At 45.8% G+C, this 12639-nt stretch overlaps 1 protein-coding gene across 2 annotated transcripts in view; it reads right to left on the bottom strand.

Moving 5' to 3' along the window:
- Positions 1-12639, bottom strand: part of OFD1 (OFD1 centriole and centriolar satellite protein) — a 100923-nt gene that overhangs the window by 64648 nt on the left and 23636 nt on the right. For both annotated transcript variants that reach the window (XM_073586220.1, XM_073586218.1), the window contains exons 2-9: positions 8237-8354; positions 7172-7369; positions 6015-6083; positions 5888-5918; positions 5172-5279; positions 3602-3738; positions 2559-2732; positions 2015-2121 (exon numbers count right to left, since the gene is read on the bottom strand). In XM_073586220.1, coding sequence (XP_073442321.1) covers positions 2015-2121; positions 2559-2732; positions 3602-3738; positions 5172-5279; positions 5888-5918; positions 6015-6083; positions 7172-7369; positions 8237-8332 — 920 coding nt within the window. In that variant the 5' untranslated portion in view covers positions 8333-8354. The remainder of the gene's footprint in view (positions 1-2014; positions 2122-2558; positions 2733-3601; positions 3739-5171; positions 5280-5887; positions 5919-6014; positions 6084-7171; positions 7370-8236; positions 8355-12639) is intronic.

A 12639-nucleotide genomic window follows, 5' to 3' on the forward strand; every position in this document is an offset into this window, starting at 1 on the left:
AGGCTGAGACCAGAAATATGAGAAGTACTACAAGGCTCAGAATAGCAAAGACCAGACATGGCGAAACAGGCAAGGCAGGCAAGGACTCAACATGGCGAAAACAGGCTAAGGCAAAGAACAGCGGAAGTACTACAAGGCAAAGGAAGGCAAGGACAAACATAGCACGAGAGACAACACAAGACATGGCACGAGACAAGAGGCAGAGTACAAGCACAGAGCGTGTGCAGAGACGCACGACAGGGCAGAGTGCAGGGGCACAGAATACAGGGAGCGACCGAGCAGACCAAACAGTCATGCAGGGAAGCAACACAATAATCAGGCCCTGACCGTAGGGAGGGGCGGTCTTCCAGTTCAGATCCTCCAGGATCACAGAGAGCAGTCACATGACCAAGGATTCCAGACATGCAGAGATGATTGCAGAACCAGACAGCACTGGAGCCTAGGAAGGACACATGATCAGGGGTTCTTGGAACACAGAGATGATCACAGACGGCAGAGCAGCAACGCAGGCATCTTGCAGCCCAACAGTCATGAGGTGAGGGGGCACAGTGCTCTAGGAAACATGTAGGATAGCAGACATGAGATGCGCGTGCACACCGCTCCAGGGGTCATGAGGCGAAACAGACATGGCGGACGTGACAATGACTAATGATGATAAATATAATCCACCTGTGTGTAATCAAGTCTCTGTATAAATGCACCTGCTCTGTGATAGTCTCAGGGTTCTGTTTGAAGCACAGAGAGCATCATGAAGACCAAGGAACACAACAGGCAGGTCCGTGATACTGTTGTGGAGAAGTTTAAAGCCGGATTTGGATACAAAATGATTTCCAAAACTTTAAACATCCCAATGAGCACTGAGCAAACGATCATATTGAAATGGAAGGAGTATCATACCACTGCAAATCTACCAAGACCCGGCTGTCCCTCTAAACTTTCATCTCAAACAAGGAGAAGACTGATCAGAGATACAGCCAAGAGGCCCATGATCACTCTGGATGAACTGCAGCGATCTACAGCTGAAGTGGGACAGTCTGTCCATAGGACAACAATCAGCCGCACACTGCACAAATCTGGCCTTTATGGAAGAGTGGCAAGAAGAAAGCCATTTCTCAGAGATAGCCATAAAAAGTGCTGTTTAATGTTTGCAACAAGCCACCTGGGAGACACACCAAACATGTGGAAGAAGGTGCTCTGGTCAGATGAAACCAAAAATCAAACTTTTTGGCAACAATGCCAAATGATATGTTTGGCGTAAAGGCAACACAGCTCATCACCCTGAACACACCATCCACACTGTCAAACATGGTGGTGGCAGCATCATGGTTCGGGGCTGCTTTTCTTCAGCAGGGACCGGGAAGATGGTTAAAATTGATGGGAAGATGGATGGAGCCAAATACAGGACCATTCTTGAAGAAAACCTGTTGGAGTCTACAAAAGACCTGAGACTGGGAAGGAGATTTGTCTTCCAACAAGACAATGATCCCAAACACAAAGCAAAATCTACAATGGAATGGTTCACAAGTAAACGTATCCAGGTGTTAGAATGGCCAAGTCAAAGTCCAAACATGAATCCAATCGAGAATCTATGGAAAGAGATGAAAACTGCTGTTCACAAACGATCTCCATCAAACCTCACTGAGCTCGAGCTGTTTGCCAAGGAAGAATGGGCAAGAATTTCAGTCTCTCGATGTACAAAACTGATAGAGACATACCCCAAGCGACTTGCAGCTGTAATCGCAGCAAAAGGTGGCACAACAAAGTATTGAGTTAAAGGGGTCGAATAATATTGTACGCTCCACTTTTCAGTTTTTGAATTTCCACAAAAATTTAAAATAACCAATACATTTGGTTCAACTTCACAATTGTGTCCCACTTGTTGTTGATTCTTCACCAAAAATTTACATTTGGTATCTTTATGTTTGAAGCATGATATGCGGGAAAAGGTTGAAAAGTTCCAGGGAGCCGAATACTTTCGCAACGCACTGTATGTAAAGAAATTACCAACACGTACAGCTCAAAAGCTTCGATTCGCTGCCGAAGGTCCATTTCCCGGTTCCGCACTGCTTCAATCTCTATGAGCAGCGTCTGTCTCTGAGCATATACATCCTTGGATTCAATCTGTCAAGAGAGAAGATGCTCCATCTGAACACGGCGTATGAAATACCTGGCAACGGTAGTCATCAAAAGATTTCTGTTGGCCTATTCTTTGTCTCAGACACAAAAAATGTCTACGTCCAAGATCATTTCTGTGACTCACATCTATTTCTAAGAAATCACAAGTTCTCATACTGTTGCATGAAATGGAGAACAGAGGACCATGAGAAACCATGAGATAAAAAGAAGCCAAACTGGGAACAAATAAGTAACAATCACTGTTGGGGTAGTGACTCATATCAGGTTGGGTTTTTAAACACCCCAGGGAAAACTTTTCTAATGAGCAAGATATAAACATATAAATAATAGATAATATTAAGATGTAAAAGACACGCTCAGATTACCGGTCTGATCTTACTGGCACACACCGTCATACAATAGCAGGATTAGCTTGGCATTACCTCCTGTTGCCTCTGAAGTCTCTCCACGGCATTCTTCTCTCGGGACACCAAGCCATCATATTTCATCTGGTAGGTCTTTTCCAATTCTCTCCGTAAATCAGAAATCTCCTTCTGGGACTTTTCGCTTTCTTCTAGCTTAATTTTTGCAAGTTCAACATCTTTAAAATGTTTGAACTTGGGGAAAAAAAAATAATAAATGGAAGATGACATACTGTATGTTGAAACGTGTATCCTGTTACATAACCTGATAATAAATGACCCTCCTTCCTGGCACTAAAAATTTGCCATGTATAGTCTCACCTGACCTGGTGCCTTCTGCTGCCTCCTCCCTTGAGATCAGCCTTCCAGAACACGTGTTCAAGATGGCAGCCACGGCGGCATGGGGCAAGCAGTGGGGCAGGTCTGAACCACACTTACCCTGCCTTTCTGGTGCTGTGGAGGAGTGAATCCCCTTGCCACTCTTGAATGCAGGAGGACCAGGAAGAAAACAGAGGGCACCAGATAAGGTAATTGTACATGGCAGTCACTTTTCAGTGCACGAGGATAAGTGATAACTTGTAGGTCGCTGGGGGTCTGACTGCTGAGACCCCCACCAATCTGCAGTACAAAGCACTTTGATATCCTTTTGAACGGAGTGGAGCTGTGCATGCGCGATCTGCACTCCATCATTTCCATATGGGGCTGCACTAAGCAGTGAGTTTGACTTTTCAGCAGACTCATAAAGAATGAATAGAGAGACAGAGGAGTCTCCGACCTGTTGCTTTTGAAACAGCGATAAAAGTTTCCCGTTCTGATGATTGGTGCAAGGTCGGGTGGTTGGACACCCACCGATCAATAAAGGAACACATTTCCGATATATAGGTGATAAAGGGGTTGTGCAGTGAAAAGAAATGAAGTTAAAATGTATAATTTAAAGAGATTTTACAGGTTATGCTCACGTCTGGCCTCAAATACTAAGACCTGTTATTATAAACGGGGATACCCTGACCAGTCGTTCTCTGCTGGTAGAATATCCATTTTTCTCCACTGTATAACATACAAACCTTTTGAGACATTTCTTGCTGGAGCTGCTCCTCCATTTCTCGGCGATACTCAGACAGCTTGCCTTCCAGGGACTCAAATTTTGGGCGTTTTGGATACATTTCTTCAAACCGTTCATCAATAAATTTCAATTTCTCAACTGTAAAATTAGGAGGATATATTGTTAAAAAAACTCAAGAGATTATGTATTCAATATTAGTAATAAAAAACATAATAAAAGCTATATTCAGTCTCCGGTTGTGTTCCACAAAATATGTTGTATAGTCAATAAGGGGCACATATGAAGTCAATGTGAATGGCATAATTCAGAGGAAAAAAAACAGGCTAGAACATTGCCACTCTGTATAGAAAAAGGCTAAAAATCGGACAGAATATACTGTATACTTATTGAAAAACTGAAAGAAATGAACTGGAGTATAAGTTGGTATGCATGCAACGTGTAGGAGCATGTTCACACTGGCCATTAAACAGACAAAACCTAAGATAGAAACAAAATGAACATTTAGTTCAGGGTATATGTTCATTTTATTTCGTAGGTTTTGGCCAACGGTTTTAATGTGAACATGCTCCTACATGTTGCCTGCATGCCAACTTCTACTCCAGTTCATTTCTTTGAATTTTGCTTTAGCTTCTTGCACTCAGTGCATACAAGGGCATGATCTCCCTTTCTTTGGGCTGGGCATTACAATTATATAGCTTCCCATTGCTGGTGTCCACATTTGGGTCCCAGTCCCACTTGGACTTTACTCACATTGAGGTCACTTTGACATATGGTAACATTTTAATACTAGAGGTTAGGACTGTCCCGATTTGGGTACACCTTATTGCAGTGGGATGGCTTTTATGCTTTTTTTTTTTTTTTAAATCAAAAACAGTGCTCACTAAGTACCTTATGTTATTTATATGCACTTTTGCTTTTATTTACCTACAGCACGGTATATGCTCATTTTGTTCTTATCTTAGGTTTTGTCTGCATACTTATTGAATATGCAAAGTCTGGTTTATTTTATTTTTTTTTATATAGTTGAGACTAAAGGGCCTGTCACACTAAGCGATATCGCTAGCAATATCGCTGTAACGTCATTGGTTTTTGTGACGTTATAGCGATATTGCTAGCAATATCGCTATGTCTGATACTTACCTCCGACTGCTCCCCCGCTGCTCATCGCTGATCGTGCGAGATCGGCCTGGACCGTTTCTCGTCGTCAGCTTCCTGCTGGGCTTCCTGCTGGGCTTCCTGCTGTGACGCCGAGCGACGTGTGGAGCCGGGCGGGAGGACGCAGGATCGCCTAGTGTGACAGGTAAGAAGCGACCCCCGTCCCCTGCGTTGTCGCTGGTGAGATCTGCCTGTGTGCCGGCTCACTAACGACCACTTAGCGATGTACCAGCGATCCTGACTGCGTCATATCACTGGTCGGGATCGCTGGTACATCGCTAAGTGTGACAGTACCTTAAAGCACAAACTTTAATCTCTACCAAAAGAGTAATACTAACCTTCAACATAAGTGTGAAAACACAATTTATGATTGTAATTACTGAAAGAATTGCTGCTGGATTACCAGTAAATTATACCTATTGACTCCTTGTAAGGAGAAGTTATGGCGGTCTGAGTATTGGCATCTCTGCCATCTCTGTTCAGGTGGTTGTCTATCAGTTCTGCCAGGATCTGTACGAGAAAACCTCCAAAATAAAGAAAGATTAACTATAACCACTAAAGAGCAGAAATAGGTACAATTACAACAGCTACAATTACACACCAAAATCCACATATATTAAATACTATCGCATCACCATCCATATATAAGAGAATAAACAAAGCCTGGAGGCAGATAATCACATAAGCACCAACAGCCACGTCCTATATCAGTATTACCAAAAGAAGCTTTGAATTATACGGGTATAAAAAAATCATATTATTATCAGTGATGAGCAAACGTGTTGGGATAAGGTGTTATCTGAGCATGCTCAGGTGCCAACAGAGTGTCTTCAGCGTGCTCGAATAATATGTCTGAGTCCCTGCGGCTGTTAGGCAATCCCTGCACGTGTTGCTGCTGTCTAACAGCCTTGAGACATGCAGCCGCGGGGACTCGAACATCTTATTCGAGCACGCTGAAGGCACTCTGTTAGCACCCGAGCATGGTTGGAGAACATGTTATCCCAACACGTTCGCTCATCACTAATTTTTACCCAGTGACTAATCTGAACTATGGACACATTGGTTTTAGAATAAATAAGCAATCATGATAAACAAAACCAACAAGATGGATAATCAAACAATATAATTATACCTTTCTTACTACTGTTTTGGTGGGTTGACGTCTGTGGACATTAAAAGAGAGAGAAAAGGCACTAAGTATACAATCAAAGCACAGCATGTTGAAAACAACAATAAAAATACAGTAAAATCCAAATTACCAGAGACTTGTAGATGTTGGATTTCGGGTTGATTTTCATTAGCTGCATTAAATCTTTGATTGAGAAATCCTTCATAGGAAAAGGAATGTTGTTTAGACTGATGCTCCTTTACAGCGTGTTGCAAACAAACTGTATTTTTCGGATTATATAACACACTTTTTTCCTCCAAATTTGTGAGGGAAATGGGGGGTGCGTCTTTCAATCTGGATTGAGTTTACCGGGGGCTGACATCGGTGGAGCGTGGTCAGAGGAGGCAGTGTTTGTGCCTCAGGAGGCCGCTGACAGCGGCAGGAGTAGGGCGATGCCTGGGATCTCAGAAGGTGTTGGCACAGGGGAACGGAGTCTATTTTCCCTATGATGTCCTTGCGGTGGACTTTGGGAGAATGGCGCATGCGCTGCCTCTGGAGGTCATTTTCTGGAGTGATATCACAGGGAAAATGGACTTTGGTCTGAGATCCCAGGCATCGCCCTGCTCCTGACGCTGAAGACCTCCTGAAGCAGAGACATTGCCTCCTGTGACCCCTCTCCACTGCAGCCGTGCCTCAGGTAAATTACCATTAAAAGGAAATATAAGACACTCCACCATTTTATTTAATTTTTTTTTCCTATTTTGCACCCCAAGATTTGGGGTGCATCTTCTAGTCCGGTGCATCTTTAAGTACCGTATTTTGTGGTTTATATCTTTGTTCATGTCAGGGTGGTGACGTGTGTTTAGCATATATACTGGGACCAAAACCCATACTTTATTACCTGTGGATTTTCTGCATCTAATGCAAGTATATGTGGAATATCCACACAGAAAATGCAGCAAATCCACAAGTGAAATTGTCATATTGTGGATTTCAAACTCTCACCGCGGCTCAGTTTATGCTGTGTAAAAAAAAAAAGCTCTTTTCTGCAACTTTACACACTTTGTTTTTGACTGAGCAAAAACATGCAGCGTCAAAAACTCATTGTGGAAGCTTAACCTTACACAACTGACAAGTAGTCATCAAATCACTCAATAAGACAAGAGAAAAGAAAAAAAAAATCAGCCCAGATGTACAATGCGAAGCTTCCACCTTTCCCACCATAAGTGATAGGACAACGCCTAGCTGACATTTACCAGCAGATACATATGTATGTCTCTAGTGGTCATCACACTAAATCCAACCTACCTCAGCTTTCTCCAGGCCACACTCTGGATAAAACACAGACAGAGAGAACTCGTAGCCACATCTGCTCAGGTGATCGGCCACTAGACTGTTACAGGCCCTGTGCAATAGGGAATCACCAGAAACCAGAGGAGACTGGCGGGACTCGCCACTGACGACCCGGAGCTTCAAATCTTGAATGAGCTGATTTCTAAGTTGTGTCTTGTTGAAAATAAAAATGAATAAGAAAAACTGATACAGGAAAGATATATGTGTATAAATATGTGATTCTTCAGATTTTGTACTAGTCTATGCCTGATGAAGAGACCTGAGTAGTCTGGAAAGCTTGCAATTTGTTACCATCTTTTCAGTTAGCCATTAAAAGGTATCAACCACTGAGGACTCTCAATTCTGAATATTTTTCTAAGAAAAATTGTAATTTGATAAAACTGGAAGTATGGATTTCAAGCATTTAGAATATTTAAAAGGTGGCCACTGATCAGTTGCTTGTGAGAAGTGAAAGCCAAAAGCCCAGCGAGGGAGGCCGGCAGAAAACGTGGTACTAAATGAGTACGGTCTTTAATTTTTATTAAAAACAAAAAAAAAAGTGTTTTAAACAGTGGATGACCCCTTTATTCTGTTTTACAGGTTTATGTAATTAAAAATGCTTAATAAATGGTCCTGATTAATCAAACAGCTTCCTCCAGACTTTTGTGAATGGTGCAAACATTTTGTGCAACTTATAGCAGAGTCACAGTTTTGGGACTTTTGCCGTTTTTACATCAGTCCCAGCCAGCTCGGCCTTATTTTTTAATAATGAGCGGAGCTTAGCCATGACACTGACAAATTCATCATATGGAAACGTACTCCAGTCTGAGACCCCAGTATATTTTATTGCCGCTGGTACATGTGAAAACTCATTAAGAGACACAAACCTCTTCATGGACTTGAGACATGTTACTCCAGCGCTCCCTTCATCCGACATACAAAATGCCAGTCGTGATGAATTACAGACATTGTAAGCAACTTTCCAATATACTCGGATGATTTCAGCCTCTGGGTGTAAACCACTGAGAAACACAGAATTACCTTCAATGAATCCAAAATCCCCTTCTTTTTAAACGTCTGGTAAAGTCTTTTCCGCAGTTCTTCTTGGGACAGGGATTTCAGCTCGCCTTGAGACATTTGGCTGGAAAAGGTGAAATCTCTGAAAAAGATGATATGTTCTGTATGATTACAGCTAGTCACAATTTACAGCAGCCTGAATTCTGTGGTCCACCTCACATACAGTATATACATCTCATCCCCGCTTGCAGCCCAGTGCATGCTCCAGATGCTGCCAATCACATGAATGATAGACTTGGAGGAAGTCAGATTAGGCTTGTTCAGTGGCATCCCTACTTGTTCTACACTTTGAGGGGTTATTCCCAAGTTCTAGAGGCCATTCAGCTTCTGTGTGCACAGCACATAAGAGGTTTGGAGAACACAAAGCCCGTACTGTGACACACAGGGGAGGAGATGTAGGACGGAGCAGCACGGTGGAGAGTTCCGTTGGTGACACTGATATGTTTATATTCTATTCTATAGCGGATGGGTAATCAGTGCAGTGTCTGGCACAGGATGGAGGCATTGTTGCAGTGGTTGGACAGACGGATGAGTCTGGATTCTGGCTTCAGGACAGATTGTAGAGGGGAAAGTTTAGTGAGAGAAAGTTGGATTAGTGGTGAGTACAGTAGCCCAGACAAGAATTAATCAAAGCGACAATAAGAGTTATAACCATTTCCATGCTTACAATGGATGATTTTGGAAATGTCTCTGAGGTGCAGGTGACATGGCAGGTGACTGATGCAATTTAGAGTGAAGTAAAGATCGAACGAAAAAGGATTATTCCCAGGATATTAAGGAAATGGAATAACTTGGTGATCATTGGGAGTCCAATTGCTACGACCTCCTGCATTCCAAAAAAAAAAAAAAAAAAAAAACAGAGTCCAGTCGGGAATAAAGTTTGAGGTCTTGGCCACCATCCACCTCACTGTCTATAGGAACAGCTGGGCACTCCACTCATCTTTCCCCGGCGTCCAATAGACAATGAGTGGGACAGAGGTGGAGCTTGTGCAATCTCTGCAGATCCTGGTTTCCTGAGCCTAGTTTGGGGTCGTGGGGGTCCTAGTGACTGGACTCCCAGCAATCAGTAAATTTTCCCTTCTTCAAATTACTGTTTTGGGAATAACCCTTTAAGCTCCAGATAGCAGACATGATACTCAGGGGTTGTGGTGGAAATAACAGCATTAGGTGGGGACACTGCTCAAACCTATGTTGGCAGTGTATGAGACGCAGACTGTCCGGTTTTCCACTATGGCCACGGTACAGCATCCACAAACTGTACTGTGGCCATAAACCGTGCAGACCCACATAACAGAGGACACTAACCTCTCTGGAGAATACAGCAGTGTTCACACCACAGGTCTGTACCGCGGCCATAAACCGTGCAGACCCACATAACAGAGGACACTCACCTCCCTGGGGCATACAGCAGTGTTCACACCACAGGTCTGTACCGCGGCCATAATCCGTGCAGACCAACATAACAGAGGACACTCACCTCCCTGGAGCATACAGCAGAGTTCACACCACAGGTCTGTACCGGAGCCATAAACCGCGCAGACCCACATAACAGAGGACACTCACCTCCCTGGAGCATACAGCAGTGTTCACACCACAGGTCTGTACCACGGCCATAAACCGTGCAGACCCACATAACAGAGGACACTCACCTCCCTGGGGCATACAGCAGTGTTCACACCACAGATCTGTACCGCGGCCATAAACCGTGCAGACCAACATAACAGAGGACACTCACCTCCCTGGAGCATACAGCAGAGTTCACACCACAGGTGGGTACCGCAGCCATAAACCGTGCAGACCCACATAACAGAGGACACTCACCTCCCTGGGGCATACAGCAGAGTTCACACCACAGGTCTGTACCGCAACCATAAACCGTGCAGACCCACATAACAGAGGACACTCACCTCCCTGGAGCATACAGCAGAGTTCACACCACAGGTCAGTACCGCAGCCATAAACCGTGCAGACCAACATAACAGAGGATACTCACCTCCCTGGAGCATACAGCAGTATTCACACCACAGGTCTGTACCGCGGCCATAAACCGTGCAGACCAACATAACAGAGGACACTCACCTCCCTGGAGCATACAGCAGAGTTCACACCACAGGTCTGTACGGCGGCCATAAACCGTGCAGACCAACATAACAGAGGACACTCACATCCCTGGAGAATACAGCAGTGTTCACACCACAGGTCTGTACCGCGGTCATAAACCGTGCAGACCAACATAACAGAGGACACTCACCTCCCTGGGGCATACAGCAGTGTTCACACCACAGGTCTGTACCGCGGCCATAAACCGTGCAGACCCACATAACAGAGGACACTCACCTCCCTGGAGCATACAGCAGAGTTCACACCACAGGTCTGTACCGCGGCCATAAACCGTGCAGACCCACATAACAGAGGACACTCACCTCCCTGGAGCATACAGCAGTGTTCACACCACAGGTCTGTACCGCGGCCATAAACCGTGCAGACCCACATAACAGAGGACACTCACCTCCCTGGGGCATACAGCAGAGTTCACACCACAGGTATGTACGCGGCCATAAACCGTGCAGACCAACATAACAGAGGACACTCACCTCCCTGGGGCATACAGCAGTGTTCACACCACAGGTCTGTACCGCGGCCACAAACCGTGCAGACCCACATAACAGAGGACACTCACATCCCTGGAGCATACAGCAGTGTTCACACCACAGGTCTGTACCGCGGCCATAAACCGTGCAGACCCACATAACAGAGGACACTCACCTCCCTGGGGCATACAGCAGTGTTCACACCACAGGTCTGTAACGCGGCCATAACCCGTGCAGACCCACATAACAGAGGACACTCACCTCCCTGGGGCATACAGCAGTGTTCACACCACAGATCTGTACCGCGGCCATAAACCGTGCAGACCAACATAACAGAGGACACTCACCTCCCTGGAGCATACAGCAGAGTTCACACCACAGGTGGGTACCGCAGCCATAAACCGTGCAGACCCACATAACAGAGGACACTCACCTCCCTGGGGCATACAGCAGAGTTCACACCACAGGTCTGTACCGCAACCATAAACCGTGCAGACCCACATAACAGAGGACACTCACCTCCCTGGAGCATACAGCAGAGTTCACACCACAGGTCAGTACCGCAGCCATAAACCGTGCAGACCAACATAACAGAGGATACTCACCTCCCTGGAGCATACAGCAGTATTCACACCACAGGTCTGTACCGCGGCCATAAACCGTGCAGACCAACATAACAGAGGACACTCACCTCCCTGGAGCATACAGCAGAGTTCACACCACAGGTCTGTACGGCGGCCATAAACCGTGCAGACCAACATAACAGAGGACACTCACATCCCTGGAGAATACAGCAGTGTTCACACCACAGGTCTGTACCGCGGTCATAAACCGTGCAGACCAACATAACAGAGGACACTCACCTCCCTGGGGCATACAGCAGTGTTCACACCACAGGTCTGTACCGCGGCCATAAACCGTGCAGACCCACATAACAGAGGACACTCACCTCCCTGGAGCATACAGCAGAGTTCACACCACAGGTCTGTACCGCGGCCATAAACCGTGCAGACCCACATAACAGAGGACACTCACCTCCCTGGAGCATACAGCAGTGTTCACACCACAGGTCTGTACCGCGGCCATAAACCGTGCAGACCCACATAACAGAGGACACTCACCTCCCTGGGGCATACAGCAGAGTTCACACCACAGGTATGTACGCGGCCATAAACCGTGCAGACCAACATAACAGAGGACACTCACCTCCCTGGGGCATACAGCAGTGTTCACACCACAGGTCTGTACCGCGGCCACAAACCGTGCAGACCCACATAACAGAGGACACTCACATCCCTGGAGCATACAGCAGTGATCACACCACAGGTCTGTACCGCGGCCATAAACCGTGCAGACCCACATAACAGAGGACACTCACCTCCCTGGGGCATACAGCAGTGTTCACACCACAGGTCTGTAACGCGGCCATAACCCGTGCAGACCCACATAACAGAGGACACTCACCTCCCTGGGGCATACAGCAGTGTTCACACCACAGGTCTGTACCGCGGCCATAAACCGTGCAGACCCACATAAATGAGGACACTCACCTCCCTGGGGCATACAGCAGAGTTCACACCACAGGTCTGTACCGCAGCCATAAACCGTGCAGACCCACATAACAGAGGACACTCACCTCCCTGGGGCATACAGCAGTGTTCACACCACAGGTCTGTACCGCGGACAAACCGTGCAGACCAACATAACTGAGGATACTCATCTCCCTGGAGAATACAGCAGTGTTCACACCACAGGTCTGCACGCGGCCATAAACCG

This window comes from Dendrobates tinctorius, unplaced genomic scaffold (assembly GCF_039654945.1).
Source record: "Dendrobates tinctorius isolate UK_male_01 unplaced genomic scaffold, ASM3965494v1 ptg000091l, whole genome shotgun sequence".
Taxonomy (NCBI): domain Eukaryota; kingdom Metazoa; phylum Chordata; class Amphibia; order Anura; family Dendrobatidae; genus Dendrobates; species Dendrobates tinctorius.